Here is a 26,136-nt window from a genome sequence, read left to right as displayed (position 1 = left end):
GCAATTGTTGTTTGTTTGTCCAACCCTTGTCCCGTTTCCCTACGGGGTCGGGTATGAGGTGAGATGAATTTGTCGTGGCGGTTTTTTATGACCGGATGCCCTTCCTGACGTCAACCTCATCAGAGGAGTTAATGGGAGATGAAATGAATGACGTGATATATGATAGTAGGGAGAGGGTGAAACCCGGTGCCGGCACATAGCCTACTCCTGTCGAATAGCACCAAGGGGTCTGCTCAAGGCTTAACGTCCCCATCCGACGGACGAATCACAATCAACAGCGTCATATGCCCTCACTCCATATGAGCACTGCGGAGAGGTTTGGAATTGAATCCAGGCTTTTGGCACGCAATCTAGTGATTAGAAATTGTATACCACCACCTCCCCTACCCTGCCGGCCAACATTCAGATGGTGAAAATTTTTTCGACCAACGGGACTCGAACCGGCTAACCTCGGTGTTAGACCGTTTTAGACTTCAGCGCCTTAACGATCATGGCAATTAAGGAACTAAAAAATTAGAAGACATGTTGTGAAGACCTAGTCTTTGCAGACATCTGAAAAACTCAGGGAAACCAGCAATCATAAATCTACATCAAGAGACATCACGAAACTACAAAAAGTGATAAAAGATATGGAGGAATGGTGCTACGAACATAAGTTTGAAATTAATACATCAAAAACAAAAATGATGGTATTTAGGCAAGGAGGAAAGATCCCAGCAATGGCAGAAATTTTCATAAAGAGGCAGAAAGTAGTCTTAGTAAACGACTTCAAGTACCTTGGCATTACTCTGCAAACAAGTGCCAAATGCTTTACAAAACGTGTAACAGAGAAAGCAATACAGGCGGTACGGGCGATGCACAAAATCAACTACATAAGATCACTCAGTCTAGAGACGGCAATGGCACAATTTAGATCAAAAATCATGCCTATAATAGCATATGGGATAGAAATCATATGGCTGTACCTCACAGAAAACAACCTATCCTCTCTAGAAAGAGTAAAAGCTCTATACATAAAAAGAGCGATCGGTTTATCCTAGACTACAAGATCAAGACTCGTCTACCTCCTAGCGCGAGAATCCTTCCTCATTGAAGACTTCAGAACACATCTGACTCTACCCAACACCAGAGCATCAGAAAATCTCCTAGCAACACTCAGCAAAAAAAGAGAAGACATTCCTTCAGAATTCTTTGGAACTGGGGCCATGATAGACCAGACATGGACAACATCCGACTTCGAGATGAGGCACGTATTCACAAGACTGGCAGTACATGGTTTCCACCATCTAATTTGTACCAACACCTCATACCATGAACCGACAGAGACATGTAAGTGCAAACTATGTGGATACATGTGTGAACGTTACCACGTAGAACTCTGCATCAAAAGAACAAAAATTATTAAAGAATATGCAGTCCAAGGAGCAAGCGCGTGAGTACAGTGTATATAAAATGTATTATTTTTCTCTCTTTCTGTATGGCTATTTGGCTGCAATAAATATATTATTATTATAAATCTACATCAGCATCTAGTAAAAATGTGGATCACAGAGAAAATCCCACAACATTGGACCTCAGGCGTAATCCATCCATTATTCAAAAAAGGAGAGAAAACTAATCCAGACAATTACAGAGGAATAACCCTTTTGGACTGTTCTTACAAAATTTTCTCCCACATAATTTACAATTAATTAATTAAACATTTATTGCAGTTAAATAGCCATACATTAGTGAAAGGTGTTAAAACAATTTAACACTTGAACCATTGGTAGCACAGTCTCTGATTGATCTAGTCCTCTTGTTGCACAGTTCTAAGTGATATCGTTCACATCGAAAGGAAAGGAAGGAAAAGTACTATACAATCTTTATAGACTTCACAAAAGCCTTTGAATCTCCTGGACCGATCATTAGTACAAAGGAAGCTCTAGGAAACTAGGAAGAGACAGTGTCTGGACAAGAATTATAAACTCCATGAATGAATCGAACAAGATAAGGATCTCGGACAGCCTAGATCTTTCAGAACCAATAATTCAAACAAATGTGTACTTGAAGGGGAGCCACTAAGCCCTCTGCTGTTCATCCTGGCAGCAAAGGACATTATGGAAAATGAAGATGTAGCAGCATACGCCTATGCGGATGATATTGTGATCAGCTCAGAAAGCTTAAAGAAACTGCAGAACACTATAGACGGTGTGGGAAAATGGTGCATTGAACACAAGTTCGTAATTAACACTGAGAAGACGGAAATGATGGTGTTCAGATCAGGAGGGCAAATACCAAAATCGACAAGAATCACCTTGAAGTCAAGTAAATAAATAAAGTTTAATTATTCCACCTATTCAGTACATTAAAAGAGATGTTAATAAAGAATTAGGTTGAGGATGCCCTTAATTAAAGGGCGAAACATCTCCCTATAATTTCATTTACAGATTTAATTCTTTATTAACATCTCTTTTATGTATTAAATAGGTGAAATAATTAAACTTTATTTATTTATTTATTTATTTATTTATTTATTTATTTATTTATTTATTTATTTATTTATTTATTTATTTATTTATGTATTTATTTATTTATTTATTTATTTATTTATTTATTTATTTATTTGTTTGACTTCATTGTACATTTCAATACGGACCAGAATATGAGAATTATAACAAGTCTACCTTCTCGCGCGGGAAACTTTCCTCATAGAGGATCTAAGGACAATGTACCGCCTACCCAACACAACGGCATCGGAGAACCTACTAGAACGCTAATAACGAAAAGAGAAGTAGTACCCACGGAATTCTATGAAACTGGGGCCGTGATCGATCGTACATGGACAGCAGCAAATTTTGAGACAAGGCACGTGCTTACAAGACTTGCAGTACATGGATTCCAGCATGCCATTTGCGAAAACCCAACATAACACTAACCGTCAAACTCATGCAAGTGTACATAATTTACAATAGGATAAAAAACATTCTGGAACCACAACTTGGAAAATACCAAGGAGGATTTTGCTCATACAGAAGTTGCCCAGATCAAATTCTCAGTCTGAAACTAATAATGGAATATCACAAATACAGAAATAAACAGCTGTTTTATTTTATTCATAGATTTCAATAAGGCTTATGATAGTATACACAGACCCATTCTTTTAAAAATCCTCAGATCATATGGCCTTTCATCCTAAATTAACAGAAATTATTGAACTAACTTTAACCAACACAATTTCAAAAGTAAAGTTCAGGGGAGAAATGTCAAATGCTCTTACAATAAATACAGACCTCAGACAAGGTGATGGATTATCCCCACAGCTTTTCAATGTGGCTGTACATCATGGAAATTTGGCAAAAATAAAACCCACCTAAAATCAAAATTGTCGGTGCAACGTAAAGCAGCTATTAAAAAAAAAAAAAAAAAAAAGTCAAAATTGGAGCAAAACCCTCAGTAAGGACAAGCTGCATAGGGTTTGCAAATGATTTAGCTCTTAGCCCTTGACATAGAAGTAGTCCGTGCTCAGATCACCAGTCTCCAGAAAATTGCATTAAAAATGGGTTTACAAATATCCTTCGAGAAAATTGAGATCATGCCATTAAAACCCCTTGACATAAATGAAGTCATTATAAATGATCAAAAAATTAACATAGTCCTCCAATTTAAATACCTTGGAGATATCATTATGCACAACTTAAGTGAGAAAAAAACCTGGATTAATAGAACCAACAAAATGAAAAAAAATGGAAAAAAAGCACAATTTCTAACCTGATCAAATAACAAAAAAATGCTTTTCAATAGACACTAAGATCCAACACTACAAAACTGTAACTTTGCTCGAAGCCACTTACGCTTGCAAAATCTTGTTCCAAATTAAAAATGACAGAACTGATCAGCTCCTCAAAACTTAAGAAGAATTATCAGAACTTGTATAAATAAAAAGTACCAGGTTGAAGGGGTCTGGAGAATCCTTCCCAATGAAACTGTTCATCGAGAGATTGACCCAGTTATGAGCACAATGAAGAAGAAAAGAATCTCTCATTTCTTTCACATCTTACGATTACGTGGAAACAGGATTTTACTACAACTAGTGATGAGAAATTTGGGAGAGAAGACAGGAGGGCATTGGATCAAAGGAATTCAAGAGGATCTCAAAACAGTTGGACTCAAATGATCAGAACGAATAAAGAAGTACTGGGCAGATAAGAAGAATCAAACAGTACAACCTTCAAAGAAAAAAAAAGTGTAAATGGAAGACTCAAGTGGTCCATTGTGGCCAGTAAAGTTAATAATAATAAAAATAAAGCAGAATGTCTGTGTGTGTCTGTCTGTCTGTTCCTTATACAAATCTATACCGTTCCACCAATCTCAACCAAATTTTGTATACTTACCTTTTACTTTACAAAGGAAAATGTTAGAACCCTGCAGGTAACTCCATCTACAAGAAATTTGAATAGCCCTCTCCATGCTATAAATTTAGGCCCTTTGGCACATTAACATAGGCGAATGTTGTCATACAAGGTGAGACAAAGCCCATTTTAAGCAAAGAACAAAATTTGGTTAGGCCCTGTGGGCTCCGAAAACAGTGTTTTAAGGGCCTAAAACAACCGTTACGGAGATATTTGCATCACACTACCCCGCTGCTGGAATCGGATGAAGAAATGACGAGTCGTAACCATGGCAATGTCAGCTCAAAGATTTTACAGTGGAATGCAGGCCTGTGTTCGAAGTAGGCAAGGCCAAGGAGAGATTTTGCTACACTTATCACTGTCAGGATAAAAGCATTGTACGGATGGGGGTGGCATAAAAAATAATCAAGAATAGTGTTGCTGAGATGAACAGCGACATTCCACGTGTCGTTTAAGTCTAAGTTCAGCTCCCATCGGCACGAGGGTGAGAAAGGGCGAAAAAGAAAATATGCTAAATAACAGATTACGGATGAATGTATGTTCCAGCATAGCTCTCAACTGAAAATAGTACAAATACGAATTACTCTCTCGAGAAGACACTGGAGGGTAAGGCGTCCCTAGCAATCCTAGGGGGGATTATAAAAAACATCCAATATATCATGGAATCCGCAGTTTTTGTGGTCGCTGAGATGTACTGTGTCACTGGATGATGTTTAAGTACCAGTTCAGCTGCATAGGTATGGTGAGAAATGGTGGTGAAGAAAATGACCAAACTGACTGAGATTAGTTTAATTAATGAGATACAAAATAATCTATAGCTAAAACTTGAAATTAAACATGTAACAATAACTCCTAAACCACAAAAAAAAGGTCTTAATCAGTAAACGTCACAATAATTAAATCTACAAAAATTCGCTTCACACACAATTAACAGGTAATGATATACCTAAAAGCAGTGCCGGGTGATATAGCTACTCTGTATATATTTTTTCTCAAGTTATATAGTCAGTAGGACCAATGTGAGCATGATTACTTGTAACACTAAGAGTTCTCAGTAATTGTGTCCAGCACCCTCCAAAGGGATTTGATCTACCACAGAGAACTTGGCTTGCCTTCAACATAGTCCGAATACGTTGTGGATATTGCAGCTCTTTACTACATAAATGGGCCATGCAACCTTCTGGTGTTTAAACATTGCTACACCATTGCCCTTTCTCTTATAGATCAAACCAGCCTTCACTGATATACAAATATAAAGACAGTAAATTATTTTCTTTCAACTAATGTTATCAGTCCCAAATACTGAATTAGTTTAGATGTAAATTAATATAAAAAGTATATTAAGTACGAATTGCACTGAAATAAGCAACAAGGAACCTACAAGTCTAGGATCACGAACACAAAGAGATTTGAAGAAAAGATCAGATTCTGGGCTCAACTACTACGCACGGAAGAAAGGAAAATAATACAGAGTGAATCAAAGGCGAGAAGTAGCCTGAAATGGAAGTAACTTGGTCAACTATTGGTCTTAACTATATGAAGAAAAAGAATTGCGCTAAACTGTATATATATATATATATATATACATATATATATATATATATATATAGGGTATACATTCTATTCCATAATATGAGGGCATAAAACTCGAAGCATTATTGAACTGAACAGTACTATACAAACATCAGATATCATACAGAGTGGTGCACGAAATACCAGCCCATGTGCAGACTGATGCTGCCTCGTTATTTTGTCGCCTGTCTATTGTTGAGAAGCTCTTGAGACTCTGTTATAGGAGAAACATCCGGGAGATGGTGGGTTCGAATCTCACTGTCGGCAGCCCTGAAAATTGTTTTCCGTGGTTTCCCATTTTCACACCAGGCAAATGCTGGGGCTGTACCTTAATTAAGGCCACGGCCGCTTCCTTTCCATTCCTGTCCATTCCATGTCCCATTGTCGCCATAAGATCTATCTGTGTCGGTGCGATGTAAAGCAAAATAGCAAAAGGCATCTCTTCTCACTTTCGCCTCAGTCAATTTAAAACTGTTAGGTTCTTCATTCTGTCAAAACTAATTTATGAATAAAGTAAATTTAGGAAATATGTGAAAAAGAAAATATAAAATAACAGATTTATATCTGAAAATGATAGCTTAAAGTAGAATTACATTTTTAGTTCTTGAAAAAATCATCAGATTCTATCAAATTGCACGCTTTATTATTATTACATGAATTGGTTAATATTTTTGAGAAGTGTACAACCATCATTTGAGTCAAAACCTCTGTTCACACTTCCAATAATTGTTGAAATGTTATAATGTAATTTATATTAATGAAGTATTCGTGATGTGGTTCTTCTCTCCTCACTGGCCCACTTAGGAGTGAGACATTGCTGTTGCTTTCCGTTACGTCACGCTCCAGTGACATAGATCTTCCCGGAGTTGTAATTATAGCCTACACACAGATTGTGTCACCAAATAGAAATGTTATTAGTAGAACTTTTGAGATGTTTCTATTAGAATGTGGTAGCCCTAGGCTTTTATATATATATATATATATATATATATATATGTATTTTTTTTTAGGAAAGATTATTGTTACTACTTGCTTATTCTCGTTAGTGTTTATTTATTCATTTCCGTCAGAAGAGATACGTGAAATGAAAAAGAAACTTTTATATACAGCAGAATAAGCTAATTGGATTTATCTGTTTTTGTTCCAGCCGATGCAGACTGAATGCGTCAAGGGGCCATGGTCAAGTGAGGTATGAGAAAACTTTGAATAGTGTGTAAATTGAGATGTCTTTCTTTGATAAACTTACTAATTAGATTTTTTAATTTTTTGGACTGTTAGAAAATATGTTAAGTAAATATAACATTTTTGGAAACGTTTGTTATTCAGCTGAAAATAAATGCGTTCCTTCACTGGTATCCTCTTATCATTCCGTTGTCTATCCGCTGTTCTGTTTATATCCTTCATACCTTCACAAGATTATGGGAGCTGTGTTTTGTGGCAGATGTGGTGTTCTGCCGCCAGGGATAGCAATCGGTGCAGCTGTGTATTGTGCAACCTCGACAAAACTTTGCTACGCAATCCAGAATAAACGTCATGGCCTTCTATCTGCCAGAGTAAGACGTAAGACCTCGGTCTGCTGCTCGAATGCAAGATCACATTAAATCGTTCGGCTGGCAGGAATTTGATCGTTCCCCTCCCCTGTAGCCCTGACGTTGCGCCATCTCTTTCTTCATCTGGAAAATTTCCTCACTGGCAAGCATTTGTACACCAACAAGGATGTGAAAATGATTTAGGCATGTCGCTCATTGCAAGTAGCAGACTTCTGTGACAGGTTTACAAAAACTTATATCATGATACAACAAATAAAAATACCTATATGTAAGAAGCGGGACAGGAAGGTAATTGATAATTATCGAGGAATTCAGTGGGTGTTCGCAAAAAAATGGGCTAACCAACAAACTTAAAAAAAATAGATTGTGTTTTGTGATCTATTGCGGAAGGTTCAAATTATCTTCTGTGAGCTTTCAATTTTATGCCATTTTATTTAGACTAATTTTGTTATTGCAAAATCGGGCTAACGGACCTTTACGCAGGAGGCCGTAAGGATGGTAAAGATGGCGTTACTGTAAATGTAGGTTAGCAAACTTTATTTCTGTGTATGCCAGTGGCTGTGGGTGAGAGGTGTTGTTTTATATACTAAAAATTCCCATTCACTCCAGTATTTAAATAAAAACTCTCATTTCAGTTCATTTGTCACTGAAATGTGTGACTAAAACATTTGCTCTCTGGATTGTGTTGGCTATGCTGATTGTTTACTTATGAGAGCAAAAATGGCTTTGTCTTATGGAGATGGAAATAATGTTGATTTTTACATTGGTAATAACAGAAAACTTATAAGAAGTGCTGAGTAGTAAAAATGACAAGTGATAAGTTTGTGAGCACTTAACCTTTGCTAGAAAAAGTAACCAAGAGAATGGTATCTGTAAACAAGCAAATAGTACTAATTAGTAAAGTTTCAAGCATACTATTTAAAAAGATGACCATTTAAATATTTTTAAAAATATTCAAATGGTATTGTTGAGGAATATGATTGTATTGACATTAACAAAAGGTTGACCATCACGTGTGTGTATTGAGGTGCAACAAAAGTACAAGGCCAATAAAGCCAGCAGAGCTTAAGGACTTGCTTGAATTATTTGAATATGTTCCTTCAAGATATCATCAGTGTTACAAAGAACTGACTGCTTGCTGGCAGTAGCCAGGAAGTGGCTGAGGAATCATTCTCCAATGCATTAGGATATGATCCATATGACTGATGTTTGTCCCACGAGGTAAAGTTGTCATATCCCAAAATAAGGTTGCTGCATCTTTATATCTAGGTACGCTGTTGCTTCACGTCCGTAGGTTTAACCTCAAAGTGCCCTACACGTGACCCCTGGGTGGTGCTAAGAAAGCAACAACATTGGCAGCCAGACAATCCTTGCGATCTCCTGGCTTAAAACATATCACAATGGCAAGACTTCATGGAAACGGTCCTTATAAGGACCAACAACAACAACAATATAGGAGACTAGGTCGAAGTATTCAAATAATGCAGATCAACATAGAAGGGCTAAGCAGATCAAAGTGTCAGTTTTTATCAAGATTATCTCTGGAAAACAATATTGATGTGATTGCTTTGCAGGAAACTCACGTAGCAAACGAAGACCAATTGCGTACCAGAGGTAAAATACCAGGTTATGAACTTCTAGGTGCAACATTCCATCATGCTTATGGAAGTGCAACATACATACGAAATACAGTAGAGAATGCTTCCCTGATCTCTACAAGCACAAGAGATGATGTCCATTCCATTGTAATCAAGATAGGAGATGTTACAGTCATCAATATCTATAAACCTCCTGCTACCATCTGGCCAGCACATGTCATTCAACCATACTCTCACCCAACTGTCTATCTAGGTGACTTTAACAGTCACCATGAGCAATGGGGATATTCTGTGACTGATTCCAATGGAGATGCTTTGACTTCGTGGGCTGAGGAGCACAATTTCCATCTTCTTTATGACTCTAAAGATCGGCGTACTTTCAGATCAGCTGCTTGGAGGAGAGAGTATAATCCTGATTTATGCTATGTGTCTACCGACTGCAATACTGTTCCTCTACCAACCATGCGAAGAGTTCTCCCTGATTTTCCCCATAGCCAACATCGACCAGTTGTAGTGGAAATTGGAATTAAAGTTCCAATAGTATCCTCAATTCCTCATCCACGCTGGAACTTTCAGAGAGCAAATTGGATTGGCTATGCTGAACACCTTGATAAGTGCCTAGGATGGATTCCACCTGTAAAAGACAACTATGAGAGATTTATTGGTGCTATAAAAAGCACAGCAAAGAAGTTTATACCTAGAGGCTACCGAAAGGAATATATCCCTGGTTGGAATGAAAACAGTGATATTCTCTACCAAGAGTTCCTTACAACTGGTGACCCGTGCATAGCAGATGAATTAATCCACAGTCTGGATGCTGCCCGCAGGCAGAAATGGACAGAAACAGTTGTAAACCTTGACTTCAAACGCTCAAGTCGAAAAGCATGGTCCATTCTAAGAAAGCTAGGAGAGGGGTGTCGGATAGATCGAATTAGTTCTCCAGTAACTCCGGATATGGTTGCAGCACAGATTGTGAACAATTCACAAGCTCCAGAAGATCGGGATCATACTACATGGATAAAATGTGAACTGAAAACATTGAGGGCAACCATTCCAGAAGAGAGTACTTATTCCAAACCATTCACTCCACAAGATATATCAAATGCCTTACAAGGTATGAAGTCAGGCAAAGCCCCTGGGTTTGATGGCATTCACCCTGAATTTCTGTTACACTGTGGAAAATATGCTAGAATATGGCTTGCTAAATTCTGCTCTGACATCCTGCAGAGAGGGTCTATCCCTCGGCTTATGAAACGGACGAAGATCATTGCTATCTTAAAACCAGGAAAATCTAACGATCAACCCAAAAATTACCGTCCAATTGCTCTTCTGAGCATAGTATACAAACTTCTGGAAAGGCTAATCTATAACAGAATTAGTTCCGTCATTTTTCAAAATTTGCCTGTTGAACAAGCAGGGTTCCAACCAAACCGCAGCTGTACAGATCAGGTTTTGTCACTAACAACATTTATTGAGGCAGGCTTTCAAAAACAACTGAAAACCTCTGTGGCATTTATTGATTTGACTGCAGCTTATGACACTGTGTGGAAACAAGGACTTATCTGCAAACTATTACGTGTTTTGCCATGTAAGAAGATTGCACGACTTATTGATAGCATGCTCACCAAGAGGAAGTTTCGTGTAATACTGGGAAATGGCACTAGCAGTGAGAAAACTCTAAACAATGGCCTTCCCCAAGGTTCTGTATTAGCTCCTCTGCTTTTCAACCTGTACATAGCTGATATACCTGAAACTAGCTCTAGGAAATTCGGATATGCTGATGATTGGGCTCTGGCAGTACAAGATAAATTCATGGAAAACACTGGAGAAACACTGACGGCTGATCTTACCACCTTGGGACAGTACTTTCGCAAATGGAGATTACAACTGAATCCAAATAAAAGTGAAGTTACATGTTTTCACCTTAGCAACAAAATGGCCAATAGTGAACTGAAGGTTCAGTTTGAGAACACTTGTCTTGCCCACAACAGATATCCACAATATCTAGGGATTACTCTTGACAGAACTCTGTCCTTCAAGAAACATCTTCAGAATACGGCTGCTAAGTTACGATCAAGAAACAACATCTTACAGAAGCTGTGTGGAACCACCTGGGGATCATTAGCATCTACCCTACGGTCTTCAGCTCTTGGTCTTGTATACTCTGCAGCAGAATACTGCTCATCAATATGGCTGAACAGCAGTCACACGAAATTAATTGACACTCAGCTGAATCACACTATGCGTATGATATCAGGGACAATTAGATCTACTCCCACTTTCTGGCTACCTGTTCTATCCCATATTCCACCACCTCACCTCCGCCGAGAAAATGCTCTCCTACGAGATTATAAGAAAATAACTAACAACAGTCAGTTGCCAATCCATGGCGACATGAATGATGTTCTTATTAACAGGCTAAAATCAAGACGCCCACCTGTTAGAACAGCCAGAAACCTAGCAGACGCTAACTTTAATCTGCTTCAGGCCTGGAAGCAAGTATGGATATCCAGTGCTCCATCAGAATATCACTATCTACCATGGCTGAAAAACAAACCAGAGGGTTTTGATCTTCCACGGAAGACCTGGACAACTATCAACAGGATTCGCACTGGCCATGGCAGATGTGGCGACTCCCTCCATAAATGGGGAATACTTAATTCGGCAGCGTGCAGTTGTGGTGCTGTGAAGCAAACAGTTCGGCACATTGTGGAGCAGTGTCCTCTCACTGCCTACCAGGGAAACCCAAGAGACTTTTTTCTGCTCTCACCCTTGTGTGTTGAATATGTAAATAATTTGAACCTGTAAATAATTCAAATTGTAAATATTATTTATTATTATTGTATCTATAATGTGATGTGTTAGCCATACGCTAAATATAAATATATATGAAACACTTTTTTTTTTTTTTTTTTTTTTTTTTGTGTGTGTTGTTTGATCAGAAAATAAAGGTTGGTTACAAATCTAAGGTAAACTACTGTATTATCTGTAGCTAGGTCAACACAAAAGTCAGTTTTCTTCAGTTTTTACGTTCCTGTTTTTGCAAGCACCTTTAATTTTTTATAAAGTTCTATTATATGGTATTGACAATTTAAAAAGTCATTTTTAAAATATTATTTTTATGCTAAAGTTTTTTTTTTCTTCTTGACATTTGAAAAAGTTGATTAATCTCTGTTCTGACAAAATGTTGGTTAGCCCGTTTTTGAAAGCACCCCTTCAATTACTTTCATATCTCAGGTAGCAGAATATTTGCGAGGGTACTAGAAAGGAGGATGAGAAGAAAGGCGGGAGGACAGCTACAAGAAGAACAGTATGTTTTTCGAAATGGAAGAGCGATACTAGACCCCATAATGGTTTGCAAAGGAGACAAGAGGTAAAATGCAAGACAGGGAGCTGAAAGAAATGTTTCTAGATGGGATGCAAACAGAGAGAGGTCAACTCGACATACCAAGCCAGATTATTGAAAATTATGGAATGAAAATCAACATAAAAAGAGTAAGACAATGGTGCTGATTAAAGAAAAAAGGGAAGGGGAAGGAGTTATAAAAATAAAGGGAAAGGACCTTGCAATTGTGGAGTACGTGGGAAGCGACCTGATGAAGCACTGGACAAGGAAATCCGTAAAAGGATTGAACAGATAAATTTATTCTACCAGAGTGTGTGAAACCTGGTGTGGAGAAAGTGCACAGAGGTAAAATGAAATGTCGTATGGCTTTTATTGCCGGGATATCCCAGGAAGGGTTCGGCTCGCCAGATGCAGGTCTTTCTATTTGACACCCGTAGGTGACCTGCGCGTCGTGATGAGGATGGAATGATGATGAAGACAACACATACACCCAGCCCCCGTGCCATTGGAATTAACCAATTAAGGTTAAAATCCCCGACCCGGCCGGGAATCGAACCCAGGAACCTGTGAACCGAAGGCCAGTACGCTGACCGTTCAGCCAACGAGTCGGACAGCACAGAGGTTTTGTATAAGGTGTACTACTGCCTAGTACTGACATATGCTGTGGAGACCTGGATACTGAAGAAATACAAGAGAACAAAATCCATGCAAGAGAAATGAAAGTGTGATAGGAAAGACAAGAAAGAGAGTAAGAAATTACAACATCAGTAAGGAAGATGGAGTGAGAAAGCTTTACGACATAGAGGGTTAAACTTAGTTGGTATGGACATATTAAGGGGAAGGATGCTGAAGCGGGTGATGGAGACCCAGATTGAAGGAGGGAGACCCAGACCGAGATGGTTAAAAACAATCAAGAATAGTAAAATTAGGAGAAACCTACATAGGAACACGTTCAAGGAGGGACAGTTGTAGTTGGACAGAGGAAACTGGAAAGATGCCATAAACATCCCAACCTGGCCTAAGCTTCGTGAGGTAAATAGAGGATGATGGCAAATGTTCGAACAAAAATCGAGGCTATGTAGAAAAGAGACTAAATGTGTGTATAATCAGATGAAACAAAAATTGTTGAAAATTATTTTATTGAAGAACGATCCTTAATTAAAAATATAGCCGTCATATGTCGGATGGGAGATGAATTAAAACTATGGACAGCAATGAAGGCACAACCTGAGGGAAGACAAGGAAGGAGACATCCAAAACTGGAGTGAGCGGATTATGCAGAGAGGCTGGCTGCTAGAAGGGGAGAAATACCACCAGAGGTGCATCACCTTAATACATGTGAGGTCTTAAGAACTTGGCCTGTGACTGCGGTACTTTTCAAGATCTGTACCAGCAGAGACAAGGCTATAGTAGCTGCTTCATACTGGAGCAACTTCAAAATTTGAGGAGAATCGGATATGATCATATATGCAAGGTGGCTGAAGGACTTAGAAGCCTAACAGCATAAGGATTTACTAGAAAGTAGTGAATCACTGTACAACTTGTAGCTCAATCATTTTGTTGAAGTAATCTTCTGACAGCGCAAGCTGATTCTGTACACATATACGAATCTTAAACGAACAGTTCATGGAATAGGACCTGCTACAGTATATGAAATCATCCAGTGAACTGAAATTGATGGATACACAGCCATGAACAATAACCGATCTTCCCATGCTGCCAATGACAGTACATATCAGGCTTTCTGGCAGAAGTTTCTTCTAAATTGGATAAACTATATCTATAAAAGGTGTTTTAAAAGGAAACTTTAAATGTACAAAGCTTTTCATGTTTTGGTTCATTGATTGTGAAGTAAACTAATATACGGTTCTCTTTATTTGTCTAGGAAGACGAGATGTTGATGGAGTTGGTGAAAAAATATGGTCCGAAACGATGGACGCTGATCAGCCGCATGTTGAAGGGCCGTGTGGGGAAGCAGTGTCGAGAACGCTGGCACAATCACCTCAATCCCAACGTGAACAAATCTGCTTGGACCCCCGAGGAAGATTTGGTACTAGTGCGAGCTCATCGCCAGCTCGGTAACCAGTGGGCCAAGATTGCTCAGTTCCTACCTGGCAGGTAAGTTGAATAATTTAGGAAACAGCAACTTACCGTGTAAGCACGAGGGTAGAACATCTTTGGTTGCAGCCTTTATCGGTGGCAGATAGAATTTCAAGTAGCTGCTCTCAATCTGTTTCGTAAAAGAAATAAAATAATAATTTTGTCAGTACACTTCAGATTATTGCCTTATACACCAGTATGGATTCAGAAGAGGCAGGTCCACATTTGATCCAATATTTACATTGCATCAAATGATGGAAAGGTATTGGGAATATGGAAAGGACATGGTAGTAACGTTTCTACATATTGAAAAGGCATATGACAGTGTCCCAAGGAATGTGGTATGGAAAACATTGACAGAAGCACAGATTGGGAATGAAACAATGCAGATGGTAATAGCATTGTAACAAAATTGTGAAAGCTGTGTTAGAACCGAAGTGGGTCAAACTGAATGGTTCAGAGTTGAGACAGGCTTAAAGACAGGGAAGTGTATTGTCTCCCTTACTCTTCATTATCATCATGGATAGAATTCTACATAATATCAAAGAGAAGATGATGGGCGAGCAAGTCTATGCTCTTTGCTGAAGTCATCGTAGTTTGGGGAGATAATGAAGAGGAAGTACAAGACACAAGTTGATTTATGGAATGAGGAGATAAGAAATTTTGGAATGAAGATTAGTACTGCAAAAAGTAAGACTTTGATCATGACAAGAGGTAACAGAAAATCCAGGGGAGTGATAAAAATAGGAAATGAACCTCTTGAAGTAGTGAAAAGTTTTTAATATTTGGGCAGTGTGATATCACAAGATGGAAATTTGGATGGAGAAATTGATTTAATACAGTAGTCTGAAAGTTTCTACCAGTGTGTGAGAGACATTGTATGGAACAAAGATGTGTCAATGAAGTGCTAGAAGGTTTTATACTCACCGTATTATGAACCTATACTGACCTGTGCTTCAGCAGCCTGGATGTTAACTAAGCGGAACCAAAGTAAGATACAAGGAGCTGAAATGAGGTTCTTGAGGAGCATACAGGGAAAGACAAGACGAGATAGAATACAAAATGAAGAAATAAGGAGAAGTGTGGGAGTATATAAACTTCAAGCAGAGATTGATATAGCAAAGCTTAAATGCTTTGGACACATGATGAGAATGGCAGGAGAGAGAATACCAAAGAGAACATTCGTGGATACAGAGACTGGAAAGAGGCCTAGAAGAAAGGAACAAAAAAGTGTTGAATCAAATCAGTGGGAGGGGGTAATAAGAAAGGAACACACATAATTGGACAAACACCGTGGAAGGTCAGTGTAAGAAGAGGGGGCGGCAGAAATAAGAGACGAAGTCAGACGTGGACAGTCTCTGTTCTTCTACATACATCTTCCCTCAGCCTCCGACGAGCTCGTTTCTGCTTCCCAGCTTCATCAGGAGGGTGGGAACTCGTAATTATGATATTAGTTTCATTTTTGCAGGGTGTCCGCCTCCGTAGCATAACGGTTAGCATTATTAGCTACCGTCCTCGGACGCCTGGGTTCAATTCCCGGTACTGCCAGAAATTTAAGAATGGCAGGATTGCTGGTATGTGGTTAAAGTGGTACAAGCAATACACCTGCCTGAAAAGAGCTGCACCACCTCGGGATGAGGACACGAGTTTACATTTGTAGGGTAGTAATCATGTGAATTGGTGTATGACGGCCCACTGTTAGTAATAATTGTTGCTTATTGGGTATTTCCGACTAGAAGGGAATATCTTACAATCTGTTGGTCGGTATCCTATGGCTTATATAGTTGTGAGCTGTAGGAAAGCAATTTTGTTTATTGTGTGAAGTATGGTAGACGTATGATCCCTCGCATCCTCGGTGGCTTGCTTCCTGCGGCCTGGTCTGCGGTACTACAGTACACACATCTACATTATAGACTATTATGCCTTTCAGCATTTCAGTCTGCAAGTGTCTGTAAAACGCCTCTACAGTACTCTTATTTTTATCTCACTGTGTGGCCTTGTTTAATCATATACCTCTTATATATAAACCATTAGCAGCTGAGTCAAACCATTGTTGTCTTCGTCTCCCTCTCTACCTCTCTTCCCCTCCATGGACAAGAGTCCATTATTCTCTTCCTGCTATTCGTCTCGCTTTATTATCAGTACAATGGAACATCAATTATCCGTTCCTCGAAAAACTATTTCCCGGATCAACTGTCCAGAACTTTCAGTCCCGTCAGCGGTAAATCGTCGATAAAGCGTTTTTCAAGAAACTGTATCTCACGAAAGGACGGCATACTTATGGATGTTGGCATTAATGTCCCTTCATTGCGATAATTAGAGCAAGTACTGTGTACTAAAAGAGCAATCGGCGATGACCTTGCATAAGGGTCCATCTTAACATCACATTCAGATGGTATTGTTTAGAGAATCCTCGGAAATCATAAAGCTGAGAGTGGCCACATTAAAAGCTCTACTTGAAGACTGAACGAGTTCCGTCAAATGTTCATACTTTTGAAACGTCTACATTATGTACAGGGCACTGTACAAGTATAGTCCCTGGGCTTTCAGGCAGGAATCGAAACTATTTCTTCTTAACACAGATCTAGTATTTTAATATTATCGTATACGATTATGTTATCGAGACCAAAACAAATGTTGCATCTTTCATACATAAAGGGAGGTCTTGGGATTGCCTATTTCTGTTTTGGTCCGAATATAAGACTGGGAATTATACTTTTTTGTGTTAAAATGTCATAAAAACCACAGTAGTTTTATTTGCACAACGTTTGTATCATTTCCCCCTAGTACTAACTTGTTCAGTGCTTTGTAGCCGAGATCAAGGTTACGAATAACCATAATTTCTGAAGTTTTGATGATATATTTTCTCTTTCCAATTTGATTGTGATTAGTGATGGGCGGAATTTAATATAATGCGTTCAAGAACTTTTGAGAATCGATACATTCAAAACCATATTCTCGACTTCAACATAACCATTTGTAGTTGGTTGTGACATAAGCTGTAGGCCTAATTTATGTGGTATAAGATTTCCAGAAACTGACTACAAAAAATATCCACTGACTAAATTACAATGGAGGATTTAAAAAGCAAGGGATTTTGCTGTAATGTTGGGCATTTTTGTATCTAATGTGCTTTATTTTATTAGATTAGAGAATTAACAACTACTTGTGGTAGGTTGTTGTTTGGCTTGGTGTTATTAGATTTTTCGTAGAGTTTGGCTGATGAAACTTGCTGAACTGAAATAAGTTTTCACAGGAAACTGACAAAGTTTCCCCGGTAAAACTGAGTGTGAAGTATAGAGATTTTTAACTCGCGTACCAGCAATTAATGTTTGAATCTAGCCCAGCGGTCTAACTTGCCTGCCTCTCACCCGGAGGGCCTGGGTTCGATTGCTGACCTGGTCAGGCATTTTTACCTGGATATGAGGGCTGGTTCCAGGTCCACTCAGCCAACATGATTACTTGTAATTGAGGAGCCATCTGATGGTGCGATGGCAACTCCGGTCTAGAAAGCCAGAAATTACGGCCGAGAGGATTCGTCACACTGACCATGCGTCACTTCGTAATCTGCAGGCCTTTGAACTGAGTAGCGGTCGCTTCGTAGGCGAAGGCCCTTTGAGACTGTAGTTTTAGGAGCGTTAGTAAGTTTATAATTATACATACAGTAAAATCTCGTTAAGACGTTTCTGCAGGGGACAAGGAAAAGAACATGTTTAGCGAGAAAACGTACTGAATACACAAATAAAAACTATCCAACAGGGATATGGAAACACTAGATACGATTTTTTCCGACGTGACGGCAGTTTACGTATTGTATCCATGAGTACAGTTAGAACTCTATGAGAAGAGAGTATTAAAAGGTATGAAAAATATGAGAACTTATTCCGCTGGGGCTTATAAAACAATAGTGCACTGAAAAGTGTTAAAATCAGCAAACAACAAATATGAAAACATTTGAATGGGTCCCATAAAATTATTGCAGATCACTCTCTTTCTAAAACAAATGTTAGTAGAAGCGTCTTATTTCGGACCAGTTGGTTGTTAAACAATACCTAATAAAAGAAATAGATAGTGTGCAGAGGAAAGCAGCAAGATTTGTAACAGGGGATTTCAGGAGAAAGAGTAGTGTATCAGAAATGTTAAAGGAACTTGGGTGGGAAACTTTAAGTAAGAGAAGGGAGAAAACTAGACTTATAGGATTATATAGAGCCTATACAGGAGAAGAAGCATGGGGAGATATCCGTGAGAGGCTTCAGTTGGAAATTAATTATATCGGCAGGACTGACCACAAATATAATATTAGAAGGAATTTTAGCAGAAGCGATTGGGGTAAATTTTCATTCATTGGGAAGGGTGTGAAGGAGTGGAACAGTTTACCAGGGGTAGTGTTTGATCCTTTTCCAAAATCTGTACAGATATTCAAGAAGAGAATAAACAGCAACAGAGAAAATAAATGAAGTGTTAGAGGGCATTCGACCAGTGCAAGTTATTGTAAATAAAAAAAAATGTGTGTGAATAAATTAATTCCATCCCCTGGTCTAAGGAGTTTGGACAGCCAAAGTAGGGGACTGCCTGTAGGGGTGAAGTACAGTGGGGACTTTGAGGGCCCTGGGACCGCTACGGTAGCTGTGAAGGCCCTTCAGGAACTCTGAAAAGTGGTGGCAAAAGGGGCTCTGGTTAAGACGCAGCAGGTCGGTATGCTACTTAGGATCCAGAACGGGTTAAAAAAAAATTGTAAATAAAGATATGCAATGTAAATAATTATGTTATACCAGTTGTATAGTGTCATTAGAAGTAATTCCACATACTGTATATCAGTTGACTATATTTGTAAGTAGTACAGGAGATATTATAAGTAGAATTTCGTAAACAATATAAATTTATTAAGGATGAGGTGTGTGTTTAATAGAAAACATTGTTAGCGTAAATTGTATAATATTGTATTATAGGAAAAATTTTCTTCTTGTTAATTTAATATTTAGTGCTTGACAATAATGTATTTTAGTGTACCATTTGCCACCGAGGTAGACACCTCATTTGCAAATAAAGAGATTTTTTGATTATTTTGCTGGTCACACACTTAGACAATGAATTGGAGGTTACACATGGCCATGTGCGACTGCAACAGAGTTACTTTGGCTGCCATTTTGAATCAAACGAAATTTCAACCGACCAAGACCGATTCAAGTGATTGGGTCAAAACTGGAAGGTGCGTGTTACAACATTCACGCCAACTCTGCATGCTTAGTGTGAGTGCCAGTCGACTTGGCTGTCAGACAGACTTTAATTTTGTCTTCGTTAGTAAGGAATTTCACGACTTTTTCCGTATTCTTAATTAGGCTATTACAAGACAAATATGCACCGCGTTGGTCAACTTCACACGATTATGTTCCAGATGTATAGAGCATTCCAACCTTAAATTACAGTACAGCATAGATGGAGCGCACTGTTGTGAAATCGACTCGTGAAGATCGCGCTCAAGTGTGACTCAAACAGGACGGCACAGTTCCACATTTTTTCGTTTGTAATTTTGTAATTTTAAGTTCATTCATTCATAAATTGATATTTGTAGGATGGTAAAATAAATACAACATACCTTAATCACTGTTGTTGCTCTCAGACAATGGACATATACCTTCTATCATTTCTGCAAGGTCTGATGTTCCCGCTTTGAGAGAACTGGTTTCAGGAGATGAACTTGAGGATGATCCGGACGATGAAGAAAGTCTTACTAATAACTGTTCATCGTTGACATCATCCTGTAATTCGTCTGCTTTCCACAAATCTTTCATTTTTCTTTACTTTTTTTCACATAATTTTCCCCAATTGTCCACCGTTATGTTCTTATACGCAACGGTTGTTAAATTTTCCATATCATTTTTCTTGAATGATACGTTATGATACTGGATGTAGTTTTTCACCTGGGACCACACCGTCTCAATAGGGTTTAACTCACAGTGATAAGGCGGGAGACGTAGAATCTGCCGCCCTGCCGCTTTTGCCATTTCATCTATTCTCTGCTTATCATACAGAGCCCTATTCTGAGAAGCGATGTGCAACAAATCTCGCTTGAGCATCCCATCCTCAAAAGATATTTGTTTTTTACGTTACCACTGTACGATGTCATCTTTTCGCCAACGAGCCACCAGCAAAGGTTCCAACTTACGGAAATGATAAGTGGCATTATCCAGCACGATCACGGTACCTTTGGGAGTGTTCGGCAACAATTGTTCCGAAAACCACTTCTCATAAATTTCACCAGTCATTTTCTTGTGGGCGTCCGCCATGTTTTTATGGCATAAAAATGTTAGTTCAGCGTTTGGAACAAAACAGTGTTCATTACCCGCATGGACTAAGGCAAATCGCGGTCCTCGGCTTTTCGGTGGCCTAAGTCCCTGTTGTAACCAAGGTTGAAATTTACAAAACACAACTTTTATTGCTTCACTTTATGATATTTACACAAATAACTGAAATTTATTTTGAAGCAAAAAAGAATATTGAATCTTGAGAAAAGTTTGTCTTTATACAATATGTACAGGTTTGCAGTCTTTATATACACTTCTATCTTGAAAAGATAGTCTTTGTGAATTGACACGATGATAGTCGAAAACTATCTGGCACACTAACATGAATGTCTTTGAGAGTCCTTGTTTGTTGAAGTGCCTGAATTCCTAAAAAGCAAGTTCAATTGATTGAAGAAATTCCACCTAGCGAAACTAAGGGAGCTTGCATAAATAAGGGAATGCAAATGGCTTGTAAAAGAATTACGGAACATATGGCAGCGGGAACAGGTAAGGGAGCGGTGACCAGAGGTGAAACCTCGTACTGCCAGAAATTCAGTCCACCTGGTCGAAGCACATTTTCAAGAGGAGTAGCCTCCGTGCTCGACGTAGGGTGTATTCTGGAGCTGGACACCGGGGCAAGTGGGCAATTGAGCAGGCAGGGAGCTCCTATTTATAGTACACTCGATGGTCAGGCACGCGCACTGAGGGCTGCGCGTCGAAGCTAGCAGAATGATACACAGGCGCGCGTACAGCTGGCTGGCGAAGCGAGAAGGGGAGCGCCGGACATACAACACCCTCCCCTCCTAAATACGCCGGTACGGCGTGAAGCGGCGGCGGCGCTGGCGGCGACTGCGATGCTGGGGCGGAGCGGCTGACGTCTCTGTTGTATTGTCCGGAGCTGGAACTGGGCGGAGTGGCGCTGTCTCGTCCTGAAAGGAACCCATTGTTATTAAATGATCTAAAGCGCGTTCAGCAATAGATTTATCTGGTTTAGCAATAGCATCAATAGGAAAACTGGATACAGTATCTTCAAGTTCTATGTCCAACTGAAGACATTCAGATTCTTGAGAATCGAAGGCAGTATCAGGACCAACGGGTAAGCGGGAGAGGGCATCAGCATTACAATGCTGGGATGGGGCTCGATATACAATCTGATAGGAATAATCAGAAAGGAACATGGACCATCTTTGAAGCTTTCTGAGGGAATTCTCTGGGATCTTATTACCAGGATGGAATAAGTGTACAAGAGGCTTATGATCGGTAATGATCAGGAAATGGTTGCCATAGAGATATTCATTGAAACGGCGAATACCAAAGATGATGGCTAAAGCTTCTTTCTCTATCTGTGAGTATCGACGTTGATGGTCATTAAGTGTTTTCGAAGCGAAGGCGATGGGGCGTTCTTGTCCATGACGATCCTTCTGGGAGAGAACGGCACCGACACCGTAGTCTGAAGCGTCAGTAGCTAGCGTGATGATCTTGTCGGGCTGAAAATGAGTGAGTTGTATAGCTTGAATTAAGGCGTTGTTGATTGTTTTCCATGCCTGTTGGCATTGCGGAGTCCACTGAAACTTAACACCTTTTTTACGTAGAGCGTTTAATGGAGCTGCCACTGTAGCGAAGCGTGGAATGAACTTATTATAATAGTTCGCTTTGCCTATGAAGGACTGAAGCTGCTTGAGGTTCGGAGGTGCTGGCATGTTTACTATCGCTGAGACATTCTGTGTAATAGGACGAATTCCATTCTTATCAAGTATATGTCCTAGGTAGTGAACTTGAGGCTGAAAGAAGGTACATTTAGCGAGATTCGCTCGTAGGCCATTGTCTTTCAATTTCTGGAGAAGAAGGCGTAGATTGGTTAGATGTTCCTGATGATCTTTTCCAGTAACAATAATATCATCCAGGTAGTTAGCACAACCGGGAATGGAGGCGGTGAGTTGAGCCAAATAGCGCTGAAAAATAGCTGCTGAGGATGAAACACCGAATGGGAGCCGCTGGAGCTGTAGCAGTCCGAGAGGAGTGTTGAGTGTGAGAAATTTCTTAGATTCTTCGTCTAAAAGTAGCTGGAGATATGCTTCTTTAAGATCAACTCGAGAGAAGAATTGTCCACCAGAGAGACGACGGAATAAGTCTTCTGGACGTGGAATAGGAAAGATATCTGTGTCGAGTTGTGCGTTGACTGTAGATCGAAAATCGCCACAAAGTCGAACATTACCATCAGGTTTCTTGATTACCACGAGTGGAGTAGCCCATGGACTAGAAGTAACTGGTACAACAATTCCAGTTTGTATCCATCTTTCTAATTCTTTCGTGACCTGGTCTTGAAGTGCTAGGGGTACTGGACGTGATTTGAGGAAGCGAGGCTTAGCTCCGGATTTCAGCTGTATGTGAGCTGTATAGTCTTTGGCTGTTCCGAGCTGAGAGTCGAAGACTTCAGGAAACTGCGCTAGGAGAGCGGTAACGTCAGAAGTAGGATGCAATGTAGATACGACGTTAATGTTGTCATGTATCTGGAAACCAAATAAGTTAAATAGATCCATGCCCATAATGTTTGATGCAGTGTAGTTGTTAACTACGAGAAGAGGAATGGCCTTCTGAATTCCTTTATAATTAGCCTGAAGCTTGATTTGACCTTTGATGTCAATTTTCTTCTTGTTAAATGTCACGAGCTGGATGTCAGCTGGAGAGCATGAAGGTGAACCTAAGTTGTGGTAGGTAGTCAGGTTAATAATAGAGACAGGTGATCCAGTGTCTAATTGAAAATCGACAGATCGATCAGAGAATGAGAGAGGAATGATGATTTTGTGAGAATCCTTTGTGGGAAGAATAAGATTGATCTGATCAACTTCCATGTCTTGGCGGGGCTGTATATGCTTCCGGCGTGCTGCAGTAGTCTTAGCAGGGCGGAGCGAACTTTGACAGACAGTCTTAATGTGTCCAAGTTTATTACATCGTTCACAAGTAGCTTTGAAAAAACGACAGTCACGACGTTCATGATGCTTGAAACAACCTCGGCAGGAAGGCAGGAGTTTCGAGGTGCTTTTAGAATTGGGCTTCCGTGTAGCATTACGAGAGGGAACCTGGCGAGAATGCTTGGTGGAGAGCGCCTTATCCGTACGGTTCACTGTAGCAGAGGACTTGCGGGCCTGAGGCGAGACTTGTGCAACTTCGTGTGGAGAAGCTATGGCTGCGGCAGTCTTGGTAGTAAGCTCATAAACCGTAGCAATACGCTGGACGTCTTCTAAAGAAGGGTTACTCTGCTTGACAGCGTCAAAACGTATTTTGTCTTCAGGAGTATGTAATACTATCATGTCCCGAATGAGAGAATCAGTGTAGGATGAACCACAACCGTCCTTGGAGCAGATGAACTGGCAGGGTTTAGCTAGACCACGCAATTCAGTTATCCATTCAGTATGTGTCTGATGGGGTTGCTTTCTGCTCTGAAAAAATTTATAGCGAGCAGCCACTATGTGAGGAGCTTTGGCATAGTGCTCCGTGAGACGGGCCAAGAGCTGCGTGAAGGGTACCTCAGATAAGTGTTCTTCCGGACTTAATTTACGTAGTAATTCACACGTAGCATTGCCAACCGAACTAAGAAATAGTGCGCGGCGGCGTTGATCATCTGTGACAGAATGGCAGATGAAATGCTGTTGTAAACGGGCTAAATAAACTGACCATTCTTCCTTAGCTGGGTCAAAAGCAGAGAACGGAGGAATAGCTGATGGCTGTGTAGAGACAGAAATAGCTTGAATAGCCTGAATTAATGCTGCCTGTTGTTGTTGCATAAACTGTTGTTGTTGCTGCTGTAAGGCTTGGAAGACCGTAGCAAGTTGTTCCGCAGTAGCCATTGCGAGATGCGTGCAAGAAAGAGTCAGGTAAGCTGTGTGTCAGAACTGGTTGGAGTGTCGTTGTTGTTTAACACGTCGCCGTAGAGTTGACAACTGGGCCTGTGGAATTGTAGTGTCGTGTGTACCTCGTTGCTATAGAGTTGGCGATTGGGGCTGATGACGTGTAGTTTGTTGCTTTTTACCTCGTTACTATAGAGTTGGCAACTGGGGTCGAAGAATTGTAGGTTGGTGCTTTTACCTCGTCGCCATAGAGTTGGCAACTGGGGTCGAAGAATTGTAGGTTGCTTTTTTTTACCTCGTCGCCATAGAGTTGTGTTGTAACCAAGGTTGAAATTTACAAAACACAACTTTTATTGCTTCACTTTATGATATTTACACAAATAACTGAAATTTATTTTGAAGCAAAAAAGAATATTGAATCTTGAGAAAAGTTTGTCTTTATACAATATGTACAGGTTTGCAGTCTTTATATACACTTCTATCTTGAAAAGATAGTCTTTGTGAATTGACACGATGATAGTCGAAAACTATCTGGCACACTAACATGAATGTCTTTGAGAGTCCTTGTTTGTTGAAGTGCCTGAATTCCTAAAAAGCAAGTTCAATTGATTGAAGAAATTCCACCTAGCGAAACTAAGGGAGCTTGCATAAATAAGGGAATGCAAATGGCTTGTAAAAGAATTACGGAACATATGGCAGCGGGAACAGGTAAGGGAGCGGTGACCAGAGGTGAAACCTCGTACTGCCAGAAATTCAGTCCACCTGGTCGAAGCACATTTTCAAGAGGAGTAGCCTCCGTGCTCGACGTAGGGTGTATTCTGGAGCTGGACACCGGGGCAAGTGGGCAATTGAGCAGGCAGGGAGCTCCTATTTATAGTACACTCGATGGTCAGGCACGCGCACTGAGGGCTGCGCGTCGAAGCTAGCAGAATGATACACAGGCGCGCGTACAGCTGGCTGGCGAAGCGAGAAGGGGAGCGCCGGACATACAACAGTCCCAAACTCACCCTTTCAATGGTGGCCTGCCATGCACTTTTCGCTGTCGTATCCACGATTCATTTGTGGAAATTATAGCTTTATTTTGTGCCCTCAAACGTTTTATCTCCCTGAGATATCTGTGCCTCCAATTAATAATTTCATCTGTTTCAACGAAAGCTGCTTTATTACCCCGTTTTAAATAACGGAAATCTATATCCTGTAAGAAGCGATACAACGTAGCTTTGGAAAATTGTACCAGAAAACCTTCTCCATTTACCCGACTCAAAATCACGTTCATTGTTGGTGGTATGTTAGCAAATAAAAGAGAGTGAACCACCCGACGCACTCCACTTTGCACATTTTCATCATATTTAATTTTCATTGCATTTTTCTGCCGTCCTTCTCTTTTTTGCGGGAGTTTGCAAAGGACCATGTGTGTGTGCCTTCCTTATAGCATAGATTGTTTTAT

At 39.9% G+C, this 26,136-nt stretch overlaps 1 protein-coding gene across 1 annotated transcript in view; it reads left to right on the top strand.

Annotated features, from left to right (window-relative positions):
- Positions 1-26,136, top strand: part of LOC136882330 (uncharacterized) — a 213,823-nt gene that overhangs the window by 85,549 nt on the left and 102,138 nt on the right. The window contains exons 9-10 of the mRNA XM_068229534.1: positions 7,111-7,152; positions 14,343-14,575. Coding sequence (XP_068085635.1) covers positions 7,111-7,152; positions 14,343-14,575 — 275 coding nt within the window. The remainder of the gene's footprint in view (positions 1-7,110; positions 7,153-14,342; positions 14,576-26,136) is intronic.

This window comes from Anabrus simplex, chromosome 10, assembly GCF_040414725.1.
Source record: "Anabrus simplex isolate iqAnaSimp1 chromosome 10, ASM4041472v1, whole genome shotgun sequence".
NCBI classification, from domain to species: Eukaryota; Metazoa; Arthropoda; class Insecta; order Orthoptera; family Tettigoniidae; genus Anabrus; species Anabrus simplex.
This window is presented reverse-complemented; position numbering and strand designations above follow the sequence as displayed.